This window comes from Sapajus apella, unplaced genomic scaffold, assembly GCF_009761245.1.
Source record: "Sapajus apella isolate SASKATOON/1434 unplaced genomic scaffold, GSC_monkey_1.0 scaffold7, whole genome shotgun sequence".
Lineage (NCBI taxonomy): Eukaryota > Metazoa > Chordata > Mammalia > Primates > Cebidae > Sapajus > Sapajus apella.
The window spans coordinates 34,168,395-34,189,457 of NW_022436947.1; the positions used below are offsets into that span (position 1 = coordinate 34,168,395).

Consider the following 21,063-nt stretch of genomic DNA (forward strand, 5'->3'; position numbering starts at 1 on the left):
ATGAAGTGATGAGACAGATGTGTGTTTACACATGCCCTTAACAAAACAAAAGTCATACACAGTAAGTGCCAAATGATTGATGCAGTTACTAAATCAGTTGTAGTAGAGAGTGATCACTTGATGGAGAGGATTTAGACAGATAGAAAGAAGTATAAGAAAAATGTAGGGCCAGGCACAGTGGCTCACGCCTGTAATCCCAACACTTTGGGAGGCCAAAGCAGGTGAATCACAAGGTCAGGAGTTCAAGCCTAGCCTTGCCAACATGGTGAAACCCCGTCTCTACTAAAAATACAAAAAATTAGCTGGGCGTGGTGGCAGGCGCCTGTAATCCCAGCTGCTTGGAAGGCTGAGGCAGGAGATCACTTGAACCCAGGAGGTGGAAGTTGCAGTGAGCCAAGATAGTGCCACTGCACTCCAGCCAGGGTGACAATGTGAGACTCCATCTCAATAAAATAAAATAAACATAGATTTAGAAGGCAATTGGCACCAAGATGTCTGCAGGGAATTGACTAGGAATCTAGAACGGCGATTGTTTCATTAATCCATTGTTCACTGAGTTAGTCTTTACCAGGCAGATATTTACACACACATTTAACCATGTGTCTTTGATTCTAGGGACACACAATTAAATCTGATATAGTCCTTCTAAGGACATGTCAGCATATACGAGGTAGCTGAAATCATGGTTTTAGGTAGATCATAAAACTATAAAATTTGCTGATTTATTTAATCTGTTCTCACCTAATGCAAAAATCCTCTATGATAGATTCTTAAACTACAATAGATTCTTAAATGTAGTAATCAACATCTGTTTGAATACTTTTATTGACATTCAGTCATTCAATAAGCATTTAGAGATTACCTCACAAATGAAAGCATTGCAGAAGGTTCTGGAAATATAAAGATAAATAAAATAAAACATCTGTCTTCCAGGTATATTCATATTTCAGAAGCTCACTAGCTTACAAGACACATTTCTACATTTGGATGACATTAACTGTTAGAAAGTTTGCTTTATTTACATAATCATAGCAATGTAAATGACGCATACAAAGAGCAAAAATAAGTGATAAAAATATATTAGGAGGTAGAGCAAAGGAGAATCCTCACCTTTTATAGTAAGAAATACATACATATAATACTTAAAACTGAAGAATCAAGAAACAGTAGTATAACTATGTTATTAGAAATATGAGCAGAAGAAATGCTGGAAGAGTTGAAAGTGGTTGCTTTTGGGAAATGAAAATTGGGAAGTGAGAGATACAGTAAGCAGAGACTGCTATTTTTTTGTTTAAGCCTTATGTAACTTGATGAATTTAAAACTCTGTAAGTATCTCTTTTTGATTAAAAATGTCTTTAAAATGAAATAAAATAAATTGGAAGCACAGAGAGAAGCAGAGATGGGAAATGGAGATCAAAGACTTCTAGGGTGCTTACCCTTCTTGGCCTCACTGTTGGTCCTTTTCTGAGGATTGGGTTCTCAGGGATGCCAAGCTACCCATCCAATATCCTCTTTCTGCTCAACTGAAACCAAGTGAGTTTCTTTTCTTTTTTTTTTTATAAGCAGAAGCATTCTAATATATACATACTCTGTGTCAGACGACTAAAGGGCAAACAAATAGTGTAATAATTGAGAAGATAAAAATTACAGGCACTCACCTTTTACAATCTTAAGTGTCATTCCAAATCCTGATGTTTGTCAGTAAATTATTAAAACCATTATAGAACAGGGGTTGGCAAACTTTTTCTGTGATGGGCTAGGCAGTAAATATTTTAGGCTTTGTGGGTCACATAGCCACTATTCAGCCCTGCCATTGTAGCAGGAAAGCAAACTAGACAATATGGGTGAATGTGGCTGCATGGCAACAAGATTTCATGTACAAAACAAGTGGTAGTCTGGATTTGGTCTTTGGCTATAGTTTACTGACCCATTTAAGAGCTAGGGCCACTGCAAACAGTTGAACCACTTGTGCCTCAAGCTGAGTGATCAAGGGGATAAATGGGGACTGAAATGTAGGCATACTTCCCTTACTATGCGTTGCTCCAAAGTGTGACCCTATGCCTGCCCAGAGAAGAAGAAACCTTTCTCAACTCATTTGCCCAATAGAGATGCTTTTTTCTTATAATACAATGGCTCCATGGCCAGTTGCTGCTCTACATAAAACCTTAGAGAAAAAGCAAAGATTAAAATTCTTACAGGTTATTAATAACATCCTACATGAGACTTCTATTCTCCAGGCAAAATATCCCCAGACATCTATCCATTCTTTCCATGACCTAGTGTTGAGTCACTTTATTTTCCTGGTTGTTCCCTTGGGAATAAGCTCCAGTGTCCCAGAACTATACACAGTACTCCAGCAATGGTCAAGAGAATGCAGAACAGAGCTATTGTTAATAAGTTAGCTGTACAGTCACAGTAGCTTTTTGGCAGTGAATACCTGAATACCTACACAATGGAAGGCCCTTTATCATTTAAACATCACTGCTATTAAGATATAGATCTTATAGTTTTAGGTTAGTGCAAAAGTAATTGTGATTTTTGTCATATAGTAGTTGGTTTTGTTTTACTTTTTTTTTTCCTCTAGGTAATTTTCCATCCAAGTAGTAGGGTTTTTTGTTTGTTTGTTTGTTTTTGGTTGTTGTTTTCTTATTTTAAGAGACAGAGTCTCACTCTGTTGCCCAGTCTGGAGTGAAGTGGTGCAATCATAGCTCACTGTAACCTTGAGCTCATGGGCTCAAGTGATCCTCCCGCCTCAGCCTCCTGAGAAGCTGGGACTATAAGAGCAGGCTATCACACCCAGCTTCTAAGATCTAGTTCTTTTATGGTCTACTTCCACCGTTGTTTCTGAACGCTACTTTGAGATTTTATACTTGTTTATGTGAAATTACATTTTGTAGAATTGATTCACTGTTTCAGGTAGTTTAGAAGGAGCTATTAGCTCTCCCTTATTGCTCCATAGTAACTCTAAATCTGAGAAGCCTGCCGGGCACGGTGGCTCATGCCTGTAATCCCAGCATGTTGGAAGGTCAAGGCAGACGGATCACTTGAGCCGGGGAGTTCAAGAGCAGCTTGGGCAATCTGATGAAAACCTGTCTTTGCAAAACATATAAAAATTAGCTGGGTGTGGTGGCACACACCTGTAGTCCCAGTTACTGGGGAGTCTGAAATGGGAGGATTGCTTGAGCCTGGGAGGTCAAGGCTGCAGTGTGCCATGATTGTGCTGCTGTACTCCAGCCTGGGTGACAGAGTGAGACTGTGTCCCTGAATAAATAAAGAAATAAGACTGTCAACTAACGTCTAAATTACTGACTAAAATGTCAAAAAAAGGTAAAAACCATAGAAGGATAAGAGATCATGAAAAGACAATGCAAATAAGTGTAGGTCAAGATATATAAAATCAAATGCTTATTCTCACTAATAATAGAATAAATGCAAACTAAACTAATAATTATGACAGGAATAGAATATATAAAACACCTATAGCTGAAAAGGTCGGGGTGAGACATACACTCATATTGCTGGAAGAATTGTAACTCAGTGTAATCTGCCTAGAAATCAAGATGGCAATATGAATTGAGAAGTTTCAAATTTCTTCTTACTTCTCAGCCCACGAAATCTATCTTAGGAACATAGTGAAAAGAAGAAAAATAAAAGTTCAGAAGGTACATTATTATAATCCATATTTATATAAACAAATTATTTATAACCTATTATTTATAATCTATAAAAGCTGAAAACAATGTCCTCATACCTTCAGTGTCTCACAAATACTGTATTTGAGCAGCCTGGTGGGAGAAATATGATATTATGATGAAAAGCCGGAATCAAAAGCATTGATTGTATAATAAAAAACAGAGAAATACTTATACATTAAGTGAAAAAACTATATGACAATATAAAATTGACAAAAACATGAAAAGAACTAAGAAACTATGAAAATAGATATTTAAATATTGATACTGCCAAGTTTTTTATTTTTAAAATGTTAATGTTACTATAATATTGTCTTCATAAGAAATGCATTTTATATTAAAATTTAATACTATATAAAATATATTGTCCTATCTGATTTTTTTTTGTTTCCCATTCGCATTCTTTTATTTTTATTTATTTATTTATTTTTATTGCATTTTAGGTTTTGGGGTACATGTGAAGAACATGTAAGATTGTTGCATAGGTACACACATGGCAGTGTGATTTGCTGCCTTCCTCCTATCACCTATATCTGGCATTTCTCCCCATGCTATCTTCCCCCAACTCCCCACCCCCCTACTGTCCCTCCCCTGTTTCCACCCGACAGACCCCAGTGTGTGATGCTCCCCTCCCTGTGTCCATGTGTTCTCATTGTTCAACACCCGCCTGTAAGTGAGAACATGTGGTGTTTGATCTTCTGTTCTTGTGTCAGTTTGCTGAGAATGATGGTTTCCAGGTTCATCCATGTCCCTACAAAGGACATGAACTCATGGTTTTTTATGGCTGCATAGTATTCCATGGTGTATATGTGCCACATTTTCCCTGTCTAGTCTATCATCGATGGGCATTTCGGTTGGTTCCAAGTCTTTGCTATTGTAAACAGTGCTGCAATGAACATTCGTGTTCACGTGTCCTTATAGTAGAACGATTTATTATCCTTTGGATATATACCCAGTAATGGGATTACCTGATTATTTTGAAAAATCTTTATGAGAGGAAAATACAAAGAAAAAAACCAAAACAAAACTGGGAAAATGATTTGGGAGAGGATCCTTGGTCCTTTTCATTTATATAGAAAGGAAAAGAGTCATTAAACTATAGCTTAGTTATTAGACAAAGAGTGGGAGATGGTTGATGAGACAGTGGAAATGTCTTCCTGGCCACAATTTGGGGAAAATCATTCCAGTAAATCTAGACACAAATCTTTGAAAATAAGAGTTAAGTAATTTACACGAAAATATTTTGTAAGTGACAGAACCCTGTAGTCTCTTTGGTCTTTACTTCTCCAACATATTTTCCATATTAATCATGTATTTATTGCTCGAGACAGTGATTATTTATTATGTTTCTACCTGAATGTGGAAGAATTTCTCAAGAAAGTAACTTCCACATATTTGAAATCTAATAACAGTTCTGGGAAATCTCTAACATTGGCAGCCAGTGGGTTCGTGGTAGGGTCGGGGACATCCTTGAAGGGGTGAAGTGCATGTCACAATCTCCTGGGGGTCTGTATCAGTATGACTACAAGTTATAGCTGCAAGTAACAGCTGGCATCAGGACATTTTAGGACATTTACTGATTCATTTATTAGGTGTCTGAGCTGTACAGTCTCAGGGTTGACTTGATGGTTTAACAATGTTGCTGAGGACCTGCAGTCTTTCTAATCCTCCCCACCATCCCGTGATTAGATTTTATCCCCAGGATTTTGCATCAGTTGCAAGAGGACTACATATGGTCCAAGCATGGTGATTTCTCATTCTCAAGTCCAAAGCAGGAAAGAACAGGTAGTGTGTCATATCCCTCGGATGTTGATTTGAGCTGGATAAAATGCTGTTTGTAATGGTGAGGTAGTAAAGATAAGCCTCTTAGCAAAGTCTGCTGCGGCCCTCTCTCTTTGTCTGTGGACAGTAAAAAGCTCCTCTAAAACAGGAAGTAAGTTTGGCTAAGTAGGAGCAAGTTCTTGTGTGGGGTAGGGTCTGAGAGGAGTAAATGCTTTTTTCTTTTTTGGTAGGAGAAGTTCACCATTGACTAACAGGCATATACTCAACGCCTGAGCCAGCATAAACTTGAGCTTATACCTAAGGTTGCTTGGTAGCTCTTATGGAGGACCACGAACTGGGATCTAAGCTAACCTCCCTCTTTCTTTCTTTTCCCCAATCATTCCAAATGTGATTCCTTAAGAATTGTCTACCAATTGTGTGCCCAGGCTAGGATGTGGTAGCTGCTGCCTGAAGGAAGCCAGTGCTGTGGGAGCCCTTGCCCCAGCTGGAGGGTGTTTTGTGTTCACTTGGGCTGGCACCTCCCCCACTGGACACATCTATGAGGGGCCCCTGGCCACAGACCCTGGGCCACTACATCAGCTGCGTAGGCTTGGTCATAGACTTGGTTTCCCCTATGGTTGAGAACCACTAAGCTTTACTTTTCTATGTCTTCCCATCTTTTAAAAATACTTACCTTATGCCTCTTTTGTTCAAAGAATTTTAGAGCTTGATGATATCTTAATAGATTAGTTTGTTTATACCAAACAGGACTTAAATTAGAAAAAGATTAGAAAAATTAGATTTTTAATTAGAAAAAAGCCACCAAGTTTGTGGTAATTTGTTACAACAGCAATAGGTTGGAAAGGGTGAAGTTCCACAGATAGCCAAAGAAGATTCTATAATGTTCAACATTAAAAGATTTGTTTCAAAACAATTATTGAGTGCTTTTACTATAAGCAAGGAGAAACAGGGCTGAAAAGAGTGCTGGTCTTTGAATCAGAAAATTTTGATTCAGGGTTCGGTTTTATCACTTTAATGGGAGCACATCACTTAACCTTACTAAGCTTCAGCTGAAGCTCATCCATGAAATGAGAGTATTTTTCCTTGTTTTCCTTACCTGACTCTTTGAAGAGCAAATCAGACAAAGTATTTTTTAAACTGTAATGTACTATCTTCAGAGAAAATACTAAGGTATTACTGCCACAAACAATGACAAATAAAAAGATGAATAAGACACAGCATTTCTGTGAGGGAGTTTATAATCTAGATGATTCACAATTATTCTTCTGCTCTAATAGAATTGAGAGATACAACCCATTCCCCTCAGTAACAGTGCTTCTTCTGGGGATAAGGATAAGGTGGAGGTATGGGTGGGTGGGGACGTGTGTTGTAAGAGAAATGAAAATGAAAACGTTCCAGCCTTCAAAGAAGGAAGAGAACATGTAGGGACCAATGGCTTTGTTGAGGAGTCTCAAAGGATGGATAAAATTTGGAAAGGGGAAAGAACAGCCCCTATGTGCCCAAGTGTAAAGTGGGGCATATGGAGTAGTACTTACCTCATAGGATTGCTGTGATGATTACATGAAGTAATCCGTGTGAAGTACATAGCACAGGGTCTGGCACAGAATATGAGTATTCACATATGTTATGCCAGTGTAATTTCTAGTTCAGTAGTTCCGTAGGCAGAAAAATGGTGCCCCAGAGATATTCATATCTTAATTCTCGGAACATGCAAATATATTAAGTTATATGAAAAAGAGGAATTAAAGTTGCAGATTGAATTGATGTTGTTAATCAGCTGACCTTATAATGGACTATCCTGGATTATCTGATAGGCCTAATCCAATCACAAGGGTCTCTAAAAATGAAAGAAGGAAGCAGAAGAGGAGAATCAGAGGTAGATGTGACTATTCAAGGATGGTCAGAGAGATTTAACATTGCTAGCTTTCAAGATGAAGGAAGGGGGCCATAAGCCATGGAATGTGTGTGGCCTCTAGAAACTGGAACAGGTGAAGAAACAGATTCACCTCTTCAACCTCCAGAAAAGAACACAGCCCTGCTGACATCTTCCTTTCAGCCTAGTAAGATCTATATTCAGGCTGGGCATGGTGGCTCATGCCTGTAATCCCAACACCTTGGGAGGCCAAGGTGGGAGGATAGCTTGAGCTCAGGAATTTGAGACCACGCTGGGCAATATAGAGAGCCCTCATCACCACACAAAAATTTTTAACATTACTGAAGTGTGGTGCATGCCTGTAGTCCCAGATACTCAGGAGGCTGAGGTGGGAGGATCAGCTACGCCTGGGGAGACAAGGGCTATAGTGAGCCAAACTGGTGCCACTGCACTCCAACCTGGGAGGCAGATAAGACCTTGTCTCAGAAAACAACAACAAAAAAAGAGAACCATATTGAACTTCTGACCTCCAGAATGACAAAATGATACATTTTTGCAGTTTTAAGCCACCAAGTTTGTGGTAATTTGTTATAACAGCAACAGGTAAGTAATATACTAGTCTATATGCATCATGAAGCAAATTCCCCATACAATTTGCTCACAGTTTATTCCCAGCATTCCAGCTACAGCAGACTCTCAATAAATTATTTGAATGATTGAATGAATAGGCATTCTAGGAACATGTTGTGGTAAAGTTTGGTGGGAAGTTTGGCTCTGGCCTAGGCATAAATGGGTCCTAAAGGTTGAAAAGTCTCATAATTTGAAGGCTTTTGAATAGCAGGTTACAGAGTTTGTTCTCAATTTGGTAGGCGATGTAGATCCACTCAGGATTTCTGAGCACTAAAGGGACAGGACTGTGTTTTAGGGGTTTAATCTGGGTGGTACTAAGTAAAAATTTTTTAAAGATCACTTTATGATTCTGGAATTTTATATGCCTATTTATGCATCCTACTTATGTGTCTAAAAGCATCATATTGTTTTTAAAGAAATATGAATTTGTTGATGCTTATTTATCTAACTGTAGTACTTTGATCTTTTTTCCATATTTATGATTTAATATGTTAATATTCTTCCAATATGATACTAATAATGTCAAACTGGGTATTTTTAGATCCTGAGTGGATCTACATTGCCTACCAAATTGAGAACAAACTCTGTTTGGTCATCAACCCCAGGCCGTGGACTGGTACAAGTCTGTGGCTTGTTAGGAACCAGTCTGTGCAGCGGCAGGTGAGCAGCAGGTGAGCAGGCATTACTCTCTGAGCTCCGCCTCCTGTCAGGTCAGCAGTGGCGTTAGATTCTCATAGGAGCATGATCCCTATTGTGAACTGCACATGCAAAGGAATCTGGGTTGCACACTCCTTATGAGAATCAAACTAATGCCTGATGATCTGAGGGGTCCAAGGAAAAATTGTCTTTCATAAAACTGATCCCTGGTGTCAAAAAGTTTGGAGACCCTGCTCCAAGTACAGTAAAGTTCAGGGTACACTTAATTTTGCAGTAATTTATATGAGAAAAAAATGGTTTCTAGTTGACTTTAAATTTAATATCAGTTAACAATATAAAGAAATTGCTTACGTTGCAGTTTTAACATAATCTAAAATTTATGGAGATCGGTTCTATGAAGTTCTAGGAGACAGGGCGATGGATAAAATAAAACAGAACTAGGTTTTGGACTAAACATGAGGAAAAATCTTTGTTCCTTAGGATTTTGGTTAACATAAGGCCTAGCTAATTTCAAGTCTGACCAATTTCTTGGTCCATTTCCAATTTGGGCAATTTCTGATCAATAATTAATAAGTAAACATATCAAATATTATGTTATAGCCTAATCCTTTCACTTTGTTTTCTGTTTATTCTCTCATTTGCATTTCTCTATTTTTTTCTTTCTGTGCATTAAACTTTTTTTTTTTTTTTAGAATTCTATTTTGATTTATCTGTAATGTTTTTGAACATATCTTTCTATAGCTTTTTCAGTGGTTGCTCTAGGTGTTACACTATACAAATGACTCTTGAACAACACAGATTTGAACTGTGGGAGTCCACCTCTATGTGGATTTTTTTTCGATGAAAATTACAAGTGTGCCTGCCTTTCTTATTCTCCTTTCCCCCTCTCCACCTCTTTTTACCTCTGCCACCTTGAGATAGCAAGACCAATCCCTCTTCTTCTTCTTTCTCCTCAGCCTACTCAATGTGAAGATCAAGAGGAGGAAGATCTTTGTGATGACCCACTTCCACTAATGAATAGTGAGTGTATTCTCTCTTCCACATGATTTTCTTAATAACATTTTCTTAAGTTTGCTTTATTGTAAGAATACAGTATATAATATTTATGCAAAATATTGTTAATCAACTCTATGTTATCAGTAAGGTTTCTAGTCAACTGTCAGGCTGTTAATAAATTCGATGGAATCAAAAGTTAAACTTGGATTTTCAACTGCATAAGGAGTCAGTGCTTCTAAGCTCCATGTTGTTCAAGGATCAACTATATAGATATAACTTATCCCAGACTACTGGTGTCATTTTTACCAATTCTAGTGAAATATAGAAACCTTATATCTTTTTATGTCCCTTTATCCTGACTCTAACATATTTGTTTAAAATACTTTCTCTACATACATACAGAGCCACATCTGTGTTACTAATATTCACTTCAACCACTGGATTAGTCTGCTGGGCTGCTGTAATAAAGTATCACACACCATGTGTTTTAAACAATAGAAATTTATTTTCTCATAGTTCTAGACACAGGGAAATCCAAGATAAGGTGTCAGCCAATTTGGTTCCTTGTGAATGCTTTCTTCTTGGTTTGCAGATGGCTGCCTTCTTGCTGTATCCTCATATAATGGAGAAGGAGAGACCTCTGGTATCTCTTTCTCTTATAAGGGCACTAGCCCTTCTGGATTTGAGTCCTACTCTTATGACCTTTATTTAACCTTTATCACCTCTTCATAGGCCCTATCTCTAAATACAGTCACACTGGGGATTAGGGCTTCAAGATATAATTTTTGGGAGGACACAAACATTCAATCCATAACAAACATCAAACATAATTCTGAAAACTAAAGAGGAGAAGAAAAGTCTATTCTGTTTACCCAGGTTTTTGCTTACCATGTTTTTTCTTCCATTCTAATATTCCAAGAATCCTTCTTTTACTGCTTCCTATTTAGAGAACTTCCATTAGCCATTCTTTAGGGTAGGTCCACTGGCAACAAATATTATTTTCCTTCATGTGAGAATCTCTTGATCTCCTATTCATTCTTAAAGGATATTTTCAGTCAATAGAAATTTGAGTTGACAGTTCTTTTCTTTCAGCATGTGAAAAAAGTTGAGCTACTTCCTCAGGCCTCCATGGTTTTTGATGAGAAATCTGCTGTCATTTGAATTGCTTTTCTCTCATAAGTAAAGTGTTGTTTTTTATCTAGCTGCTTTCAATATTTTTTTTTCATCTCTAAAGTGTTGTTTTTTATCTAGCTGCTTTCAATATTTTTTTTCATCTCCAGTTTTCAGAAATTTGATGTGTTTTGATGAGGATTTCTTTGGGTTAATCTTATTTGGATTTGTTCTTTAATCTGTGGATTTATGTCTTTTACAAATTTGGAACATTTTCAGCCATTCTTTCTTTAAGGACTTTTTCCATTCTCATCTTTTTTCTTCTCTCTTTCCACATCTCTAATGACAGAAATATTATATCTTATAGTTCCAGAGGCCCCTGAAGGCTTTAAAAAAAACCAGCCTATTTGTCCTCTGTTCAGATTGAATAATATCTATTACTCTATCTTTAAGTTCACCAATTCTTTCGTCTGTCCTCTCTCTTCTAATGCTGAGCCCATCCACTGAGCTTTTTATTTTGGTTGTTATATATATTTTTTTCAGTTCTAAAATTTTTATCTAGTTCTTTTTTATATCACTTGATTCTTTGCTGAGATTTTCTATTTCTTTGAAGTAGTTTTTTATTTTTCATTTGTTTTAAGAATGTTCATAATTGCTTATTGAAATATTTTTTTGATGGCTGCTTTTGTTATATAATTATAATCTTTATTATATAATTCTAATATCTTTCTCATCTCATTGTTGGCATCTATTGATAATCTTTATTCAGTTTGAGGGCTTTCTGGCAAATAATTTCTTATTGAAACATGAATGTTTTGGGTATTACATTATAAACTTTGGATCTTATTTAAATTTGTCGTAGCTGGTTTTCTGACACTGTTCTAATGGAGGTGGGGTGGGCACTGCCTCAGTACTGTCAGGTCAGAGTCCAGATTTCTCTGTTTCCACTGACACCTGAATTGGGGAAAGGAGCTTCTCATTATTGCTGAATGAGGGTGGGAATTCTGGCTTCTCACTGGGGCTTGGGAGGTGGGTAGGATTGTCTTGTTATATTTCCCACATGTTCTCCACTGACACTGCCAGTAAGGATTGCCTGTTTACTGCCTAGCAAGGATTAAAGCCCTGATTCCTTAGCCAGCCTCCTCTCATACCACCCTAGCAGAGGTGGTGGGGGTGCCTTTTTATAGCACGGCAAGGGTAAAAGTCATAGTTTTTTTCCTGTGGTGTTTTGCAGCAGTAGGAAAATTATTTTCTAAAAGCATTCTGTTTTGTTAGGCTGCCCCTCCTTTCCTGGTCCTATAGCTAGAGAAGAAGATTTTGTTGGGGCTTTTTATGTTGGCATCTGTTGGCATTTTTGGGTTGCTGGTTTATCTAGCACTCAGTCTCAGATGAAGAAAGGAAACCCAGGGAACTCACTGCCATGCCCTTGTTTTGGTTCTCTGAGGTCTCTAGCCTATCGGCCTTCTCTTCTCCATTTTTCAGAGTCTTCTTATATATATTTTATACATAACATCCAAGGTTTTTAGTTGCAATTAACAGGAAAAATAGGGAAAGTACATGTATTCCTATAAGCAAAAGAATGTCCTATTGTTTCAGTTTATATGGTCTTTATGTATTTCACATGAAGCAGTTTTAGAGCATATTGGGGTTTGAGATAACTTTTATATAAAAATCTAAATTACTTTTAGAATAGGTCTAATGACAAGGCTGAAATTTTTTCTTGCTGAATCATGCAATATTTAACATCATTTGAGCTAACAATTAATGCCATCTCCTTGGATTAAGTACAAAATATAGAATGTTAGAAACAATTCTGAACTAGAGTTAAGAGATCTAGGTTCTAGTTCAAAGTTTTCCACTATTCAGCTCTGTGACCTTGGGCAGATCTCTTGGCATCTCAGAATTCTTGTCTGAATTAACAGTGTTGGACTCATTAGATGATCTCTTAAGTTTCCTTCTAGCTGTAAAGTTTTTTATTTTCCTTTCATCAGTGCTACTACTTTTTTTAAAAATGTGTAGATACTCTATAAGCAGGATTTAAAATATGCTGATTAAACCAAGTAAAGTCTTCGAAAATAAATAAGACAAATAGGAATAGCTATTATTTATTGAATGCTATGTTCCAGACACTACAGTGTTTTATGAATATTCTCTCATCCAATTCTTAAAACTTTGAAGTTAGAGTTTACACTCATTTTACAGATGAGAATGCTGAGGCTCAGAAAGCTGAAAAGTGTGTCTAAGCATATTTTGTTATAAAGATATAATTGACCCCAAGTTTATTTGATTCCAGAGCTGATGTTTGCAGCCACTTAAATAGAGTTTTCAAATTTTTTTTGGTTACTTTTCAAGAGGCAAATAATTGTGTAGAAATTGAATTCTAAAGCAATGCTTCTGGGTAGCTAAAAGATACATTTTTCCCATGACTTTATTCCACTTGGATTTATTTTTTAACTATATAAATTATGAATACAGAAAACAAATACAGCTTTTTTGTTTCTTACTATTTATCACTCATTTAGCAGACATAGGAAGCATTATTTTTGAGATGTAAAGGAATAAACTGAGGATTGTAAAATATCATTACTCAGGAGCAAAAATTTAATTTGCCAACTTTCCATAAACTTCTTAGTATCTCAAGAGAGTCTCAGGAACTAGAATAGATATGTTATTTCTATGTGTAAATTTTGCTCATTAATGCAGATTGAATAAGGAATCATTTGCAAGACTATTATTAGAGTTAATTAAAAGGTGGAGGTCAAGAAAAAATTAAAAATAATAGAGGAGACACAATAGAGCAAATAATGTCAAATGTAAAAGTATACAATAACATAAGGACTTCATCGTGATGTTAGTTCCTAAAAATATTTCAAAAAATAGTGTTTGGTTTTAAGTAAATTAAATCGGCATGCATTATAAAATGAACTCTTGAATATTTGGCAATTTGTTGAGATCTTATGTTTTATTAGAACCAAAATTGTGTTTAAAAAAGATTTATCTTCTTAACTGAAATAAGTTCTATACATTTATGTAAATGCCTGTGTGTATATATACATATACACACACATATATGTATATATATGTACACACACATATATATGTATATATATACACATATGTATATTTTCCAGGCATTTATGTATATATTTTATGTACATATATATGTATATATGTGTATGTATATATATATGGCAAAGACCCTGGAGAATTTATAAAATGATGATTATCAAGGAAGGAAGGGGATTCCAATATGAAAAGCCGGTCTACTTTAATCCCCGTTTTTCATTATGAAGTCCCCCTAACTTTCGCATAGCTTAGTGATTTTCTATGTCAATCTGCAGGGGTATTCCAGTGGAAATTATTCAAATTTTACTTTACTATCTGTTCTCAGAATTATGGAAAGAGCAAATTGTGATGTAAAGAGTTGTTGCTATATCATTCTTTTATAAGGATTTAGGAAGCTGGTAATTGGATCTGTAATCTTGTTCTGAGGTCAGAGTCTGCTTTTCTAGGAAAATGATGTTCTCTTCAGAAAGTTACCATGATTTTGGTAGAGAGCTGTTTCCTGGTCAGTTTTATTTTTGCCATAAACTCATTGTGTGGTGAGAGCTTTCAAGAATTTGAAATCTCTGATGTAGAGCTTTCAAATTATTTACTTTAGGTTTTATTGAAACTGAACAAACAAAATATTATTCATAAACCCATTATGAGACAGAGAAAAACTGCTCAATTCTGGGTGGCGTAGAAGTAGGTGTAGGGGTACAGCTCTGTCCTTGGTCATTCCACTCATGCATAAAGCATGTTCTGTTGAATTCTTTAGAGTCTGGACAACACAGTTTGAAAAACCTCCAGTGAAATACAAAGATCACTAGCTTAGAAATGGAAAGATTTAGAATCCCAGTTCTGCTATCAGCAAGCTGTATTACCGAACCTCTACTGGTACAGATTTCCTCATATGTTAAATAAGGAGACTGAACTAGGTCTCTTTCAGCTCCAATATTTGAGGAAACCATTAGCAACTATATGTAAATCACAAAACTTCTGTGCTTTATTTGTTCATTGCTGCAAAATAAGATGCTTCCTGGGTAAAATTCACATGCCTACCTCAAAAAGTGTCTGGAGATTTTTTTTTAACCTTAAGAAATTTAAAGGAGTTCTGTGAAAATAGCAATATAAATATACAATATAAAATTGTCCTGTTCTAAGCAATTTCTGACTCCATTTGGGATAAGCAGTGGTATTTCATTGATTCATTCAGCAAACACATTGAGTACCCACTACCTGACAGGAATTGAGTTAGGTATAGAGGACAGAAAGATGACTAAAGGATGTCCCCAACTCTCCTCCCAATACAAAAGGTAATGTGTTCTTAATGTTTTTCAGCAAAAACTTATGTATTGTTTGCAATGATGCATCCTTTCTAAATGATAGGGATGGCTCTGACATTTTAAAACTAAATGAAAAATGAACTGGCACTCTTAAAGAGCTGTGTATTTAAAACTATATATATATATATATATATATATATATATATATATATATATATGTATGTATGTGTTTTTTTTTTTTTACACAGAATGGCTTTATTGCACTTGATCTTTGATCAATTTGAGTAAAGTGTAGTTAGTTTTATAGGGTATGAGATGCTTTGCTTTCTGGATAAGCAGAGTCTCTCTTAAATATGAAGATAGCTCCAATGTCCAGAGGGAGACTTCACTCTCTCAGCTGCCACCCACGCACATTACCTGAATGATTCTGGATTACTACTGGCTTCTTGAGATGGACTGGGGTCAAGACGGAAGAGTTTTGAATGAAGATGTCAGAAGAGGCCTTTGAGAGGGTGAATGGGAATTGTGAAAGGCCCATTTCCCCTAGACTTAAACCCAAATTCCCTAGCCGTGATACCAGCAACATCCTTTAGGCAAATCTCTTTGTTGTTCACACTGGTAGAGCTCCCAGCTCAATCCACAACTGCACACCACCTCACTCTAAGAGTCTCTCTTCCCAAGGTGGAGCCAACATTCACCCTCTTACTCTAGACGTTGCAACCCTCCTAGAACCACCCAACCACTGACTTACATTCAAAGGCCATCACCATCACCCACCCCAGCACCATCTTCCAGGAACTGGCCTTTCCCTCATCAGTCCCCACCCCTCTTCTGAGAGCACCCAATGGGTGGAGTCGGGGCTGTGGTGGGAGGGGCCTGAGGCGGGCACATTTAAAGAAAGGCAGCCGGTGAAAAGAGGCAAGAGAGGAGAAGAAAGAGAAACCAGGGGGGCGAGGTGCTGTCCAATGACAAAGCCCAGGGGTGGGCGCTGGCCGCCATCTTGTACCGGGCGGCAGGATATTCGCCCGCGTCCTCCGCCCTCAGAGGGGGAGGGGCGGCGGCAGAGGCGAGAAAAGTAGCTACAGACGCCAGCAGCGGCCGCCGCCGCGGAGCCGCCGCGGAGTGGGACGGCAGCGGCGGCAGCGGGACCGGCGAGTACGAGCAGCCCCTTGGCAAGTGCGAGCGGCCCCGAGCGGCCTTGGATGCGTCGCAGCATGAAGAGGCGGCGGCGCCGTCCCCCGGTCGCCCCAGCTGCGGCCGCCCGGAGCGGCGGCTTTAGGGCAGAAGACGGGGCCGGGCTGGAGGCGCGGGAGGAGAAGGTGGTGTACTCGCGGTCGCAACTGTCGCTGGCTGACAGCACCAAGGCGCTGGGCGACGCCTTCAAGATCTTCATGCCCCGCAGCACGGAGTTCATGAGCTCGGACGCGGAGCTCTGGAGCTTCCTCTGCAGCCTCAAGCACCAGTTCTCTCCGCACATCCTGCGCAGCAAGGACGTCTACGGCTACTCCTCTTGCCGGGCCCTGGTGCCCGACCCGCCGTTACCCCCCACTGCCCGCAGCCAGGCGCGCCGGCCGGCACCGCGCGCCATGGCCAGGAGGAGGCGCCGCGGAGCCCAGGCGACTGCCGCCCGCAGGAGGAAGCCCCAGCTGCCACCCGCGCCGCTGCCAGCCCCAGAGGAGAGCTGCCCCGCCAAGCCTGTGGTTCCCGGGCCCTGCTTCGGGGGCCGCACCCTGGAGGAGATCTGGAGGGCGGCCACCCCGACGCTGACCACCTTCCCCACCATCCGCGTCGGCAGCGACGTGTGGGGTGAGCGCAGCCTGGCGGCGGCGCGGCGCAGGGCACGTCAGATCCTGCAAGTGAATCTGGAACCCATGGTGAGGCTCCGCCGCTTCCCGGTGCCCCGAGCGTGAGGCGCGGCCTCCGTAGCGCCTCCTGCCGGCTCCGACCCTGGGACAGAGCTTCCGCCCGGAGGAATGAACAAGTGTCAGTCGAGTGTTTACAGATCCGGCCAGGACCCCGGCCCCCAGTGCACTTTATGCGCGAAGAAGTCACCAGATGGTTGTCCCTGCTCTGCGCCCCCGGGCCGTGGCGCCGTCGTCTTGGACTCCGGGGCAAGTGTGGCCTCTGCTGCCTCCCTCACCCAGCCTGCAGATGGAGGGGACAGCCGGACCCACAGGGGAGGTCCCTTCCTGACCCCAGATTGAGACGTCTCCAGGACCTTAGGGTTTTCTCCCTGTTGGACTCTACCTCACTGATCTGGAAGTCCTCCGAAGAAGACATTATTTTTCCAAAGGAATTTGGTTTTGTGCTTGTATAATAAAGCCAGAATTTACTTGCTCTTTATCTCTCCCTTTTTTTCACTGCCACCCTTCTTTCTGGACAGAAGTTCGAACATGTGGTGTTGCACTAGTTCGTGCTCAGGGTATTCTGAAGCCCACTTGTATCCTAATTTTTACTGGATTCCAAAGCTTTGATGAGGATATTTTTTAAGAGGTTCAAGCTTGTGAATGTTAGTAGTGTAAGGATTTGTATGGGCTCAGTGATTACAAACAAAGACATGCAAAATATAACTTTAAACATTTTCAAGGCGTTTCTAAAGGTTTTGTATTGAAACAATGTTTATATTTACTGAGCTCCTAAAAATGGTAGAATACACATGAAAACTTTTGTTTAGGAAAAATTAACTTGTTAAATTCTCTTGAATTGAATAAAAAAATGCATTGGAAACCATATGGCGTGTGATTAAAAAAATGAGCGAATTGTGAAGAACCGGCTTTGGTTGCAAGAGTGACTGGAATCTGACTGGAGATCATTTGGCCCCTCTCCTGGTCTAACATACAAATCCAGGAATATTACGCATTAAAGTATTATGTATTTTAAATTACATTACAAGGAAAATGTATTTTAAAATGGGACTTGCATAGGAGAGATGCTTGTGTGTAAACATTATGACTAAAATGATGTACAGAATACCCATTAGAGTTCTGAGAACTATTAATGATCAAGAGGGGTGGAGGCATTTCTTGATATCAAATAACTGGTTGAGGTTACTTTGGGTAAAATCTATTTCCTTTTTTTGTTGTTGTTGGATAACAAGAAATGTCTAGACTAATATTTTTTACAAACATCATGAATATTAGTTGACTTTAAGTTGACTTTTTGGTCCCATCATTTTTTTAACCTTCTTGCCACTCATGTCTGCAGTTCTAGGTCTTTGACAGCTGAAGACCACAGCAATTAAACAGGCGAGCCACGCAGGTTACTGACCCTGCTGCTTTACGCTTTTATAGTGTTTATACCATATGGCCCAGTGTGGAATTCTTGATTATCCAAGTGCCTTTGGTCATTTGTGGCAGGAAGACTTAATGGTTTTTAGCCAGTGGTGCCACAGCCAGCTTTTACTGCAATACCTAAAGGGTCAAGTAGTGTTTTTGTACCACTATTATTTGAAATTTAAATATTCTGCCATAAAACGATCCATACTGGGCTGGAACTTGACATGTGAAATCCTTAATGCTAAAGTTTATCTCTGCTTGGCAGCTTCTTAGGACAATAATGAGAGTTGCAATTTTAACTCTTGTGTTCCTAGAATTCAAATGGCATAGCTTTCTGAAATGAATATTTCAAGTTTAGTAGTCCATATAAGAGTGTTGTGACTTTAATTTCAGTGTTTTTGTTTTGTTAAAAGAATACACACACACACACACACACACACGCACACACGTATAACTTTATGCCAATTTTCTAGTAAGCCTTGGTCTTTTATTCACTACTCAATGATAATGCATTGTTACAAACACTGTCACATGAGTAAACAAAAATGAATAATTATTTAGAAGATGGAGAATGTTAAATTATATTTGTGATAGGAAGCTGAGACATATTCTTTTGGTTATTAGCTTTCATTACCAATTGTATTTTAGATGCATAGGGTTTTCTTCCCAAAAATATATTGTTAACTTTTATAGCTAACTAGCACCTGGAAAAAAATGTATTTGTACAACTTCACTATTGTATATAGTTTTATAATAATTACAAATAAATCCAATGGCCATATTAGAATGTAATTTCAACATATAGCTTATCTAGATAGTTTTCCAGAGGATTTTGAAATTCGGCTTACCTGGGAGGATAGCTGCTCAGCACACAGGTGAGACATAACCCTTGACACCATTTATTGTAACTGAGATTCTTGACATTTTTCTCTCCTATGCCTTGTTACTTTAGCCTACTTGAACTCATAAATGCTTATTTGGATTATTTGGGGTATCTGATGCCATTTTGGATCTGATTTTTCATCTTGAATTCAATATGGTGTTCATCTGGGCTATTAAAAAATTATGCCATTTCTAGTCTGTGAAATAAGATGTAAAATATCTTTATTTTTGCTGTTTCCTCTGGTAAAAACCTATGTTACAACTTTTAAAATGTGAAGCAAAATCTTATATAGTTGACTGTACACTAATAGGAAAGTGAAAGTATTTCATGGGTACTTTGGGGCCGAATGTGAAAATAAACTTGGCATAGTGGCCTTTATGATGAGGCATCCACTTACTGTCCTCTAAAGTGAAGTCTGTAATTTACTTAGCTTGTGTATAGTTTTTGAAAGAAATCCCATGATCTTCATTCATTCTCTTGCCTTCTCTTATATCTCATATGGCACAAGTAGAAGGGGAAGCCAGGAGGAAATTCATCACCTTGCTATGCTTTTATTTGATTTTTAACTCCTGAGTGCCTAAATGTGGTGACTGGCACCTCACATAACCTTTTGAGATTCCTGATGTCATTTTTATCCTTCTGGTCAACCAGCAACATATTTTTATGTTACTAAAACCAGTAACGTCATAATTGTTGACGCCAAGCTTCATTGTTGATAGTGCAAAGTGTCGCTGTTGTGGTGTGTATTCATTTTGTTCAAGTTTGAATACTCTATTGACAAGCGTAACTTAAGCTGGTGACTGACACCTATGGATCTGCTGTGTGCAAATGATAGTACTATTTTTTAAAAAACTCTTTAGTAAATTTTAAAAATATTTGAATACAAAATATCTGAGCAGTTTTGAACTCAAAAGTTTTTCATCGTTTTAAGGGTTGCCACAGGACTCTTTAATGGTTTTTAATGGACGTATATGCCTAATATTTACTTTATTGGTGTGTTTAAAATATTTTTTGATAGACTATTATGTCTTAAGTGCATTAGAAAACAATTGTTTGTAATGGAATCGAAGTGTTTCCCTGGACAGTTTGATGTGCATATGGTTAAGATTTATAATCTGCTTGTACTTTGCTTTTTAACTTATTAACTGTAAATAAATTTTAGAGAATATGCAGTGTCTAGTTTTTCTAATGATTTGAACATTTTTTAAATAGTATTTGTGTTTGCATGTGACTCAGAAAACATCTTAATTTACAATTTGATAAATTTTGACTTTTTTGTGAACTTCAAACTCCCAGAAATCTCAAGATTTGTTTTTTGTGCTAACTCAGGAGTCTGTGTTACATCAATTCTTTAACTGTCTAGTGAATTTCTAGAATGGTACTACAAGCCCAAGTTATTAACCAGTTTGCCAGCAATAGAATATCCTACAAAAAATGCATCAAAATTCAGAATTCTCTAAACCCTGACCTGAGGTGCTTCTGTGATGATGAAAAAAAGGTCTAAAGCTCCCGCTCTTTTATAGAATGAAGGAAGTGAGAGTGCTCCATTTGAGTGCCAGCGGTAAGGGCTGCTCCACAGAATAAGGGTAGGGGGCTAGAATTTTCATTAGAATCTAGAAGACAGAAGTGGAGTATTAGTGAACAGCACAGCAAGGGCCAGATTCACAGATAGTATTGTGTGGGCTCAATTTGTCTTTGTACCTGAGTTCCTATTAGTTGGAGACAGCGTAGTGTAATAGGTGTGGAGTAACAGAGCCTGGGATGGAATTGTTATGTATACCTTCGTGACTTGCAAGTGTTGAGACTGTAGGTAAGTTACTTAAATCTTTGTGCCTT

General features: G+C 38.4%; 1 protein-coding gene across 1 annotated transcript; it reads left to right on the forward strand.

Annotated features, from left to right (window-relative positions):
* Positions 1-15,962: 15,962 nt before the first annotated feature.
* CCDC71L (coiled-coil domain containing 71 like) lies at positions 15,963-20,395 on the forward strand. The gene has a single exon (XM_032276320.1). The coding sequence runs from the start codon at positions 16,272-16,274 to the stop codon at positions 16,977-16,979; it is 708 nt and encodes a 235-aa protein (XP_032132211.1). The 5' UTR covers positions 15,963-16,271; the 3' UTR covers positions 16,980-20,395.
* Positions 20,396-21,063: the final 668 nt, after the last annotated feature.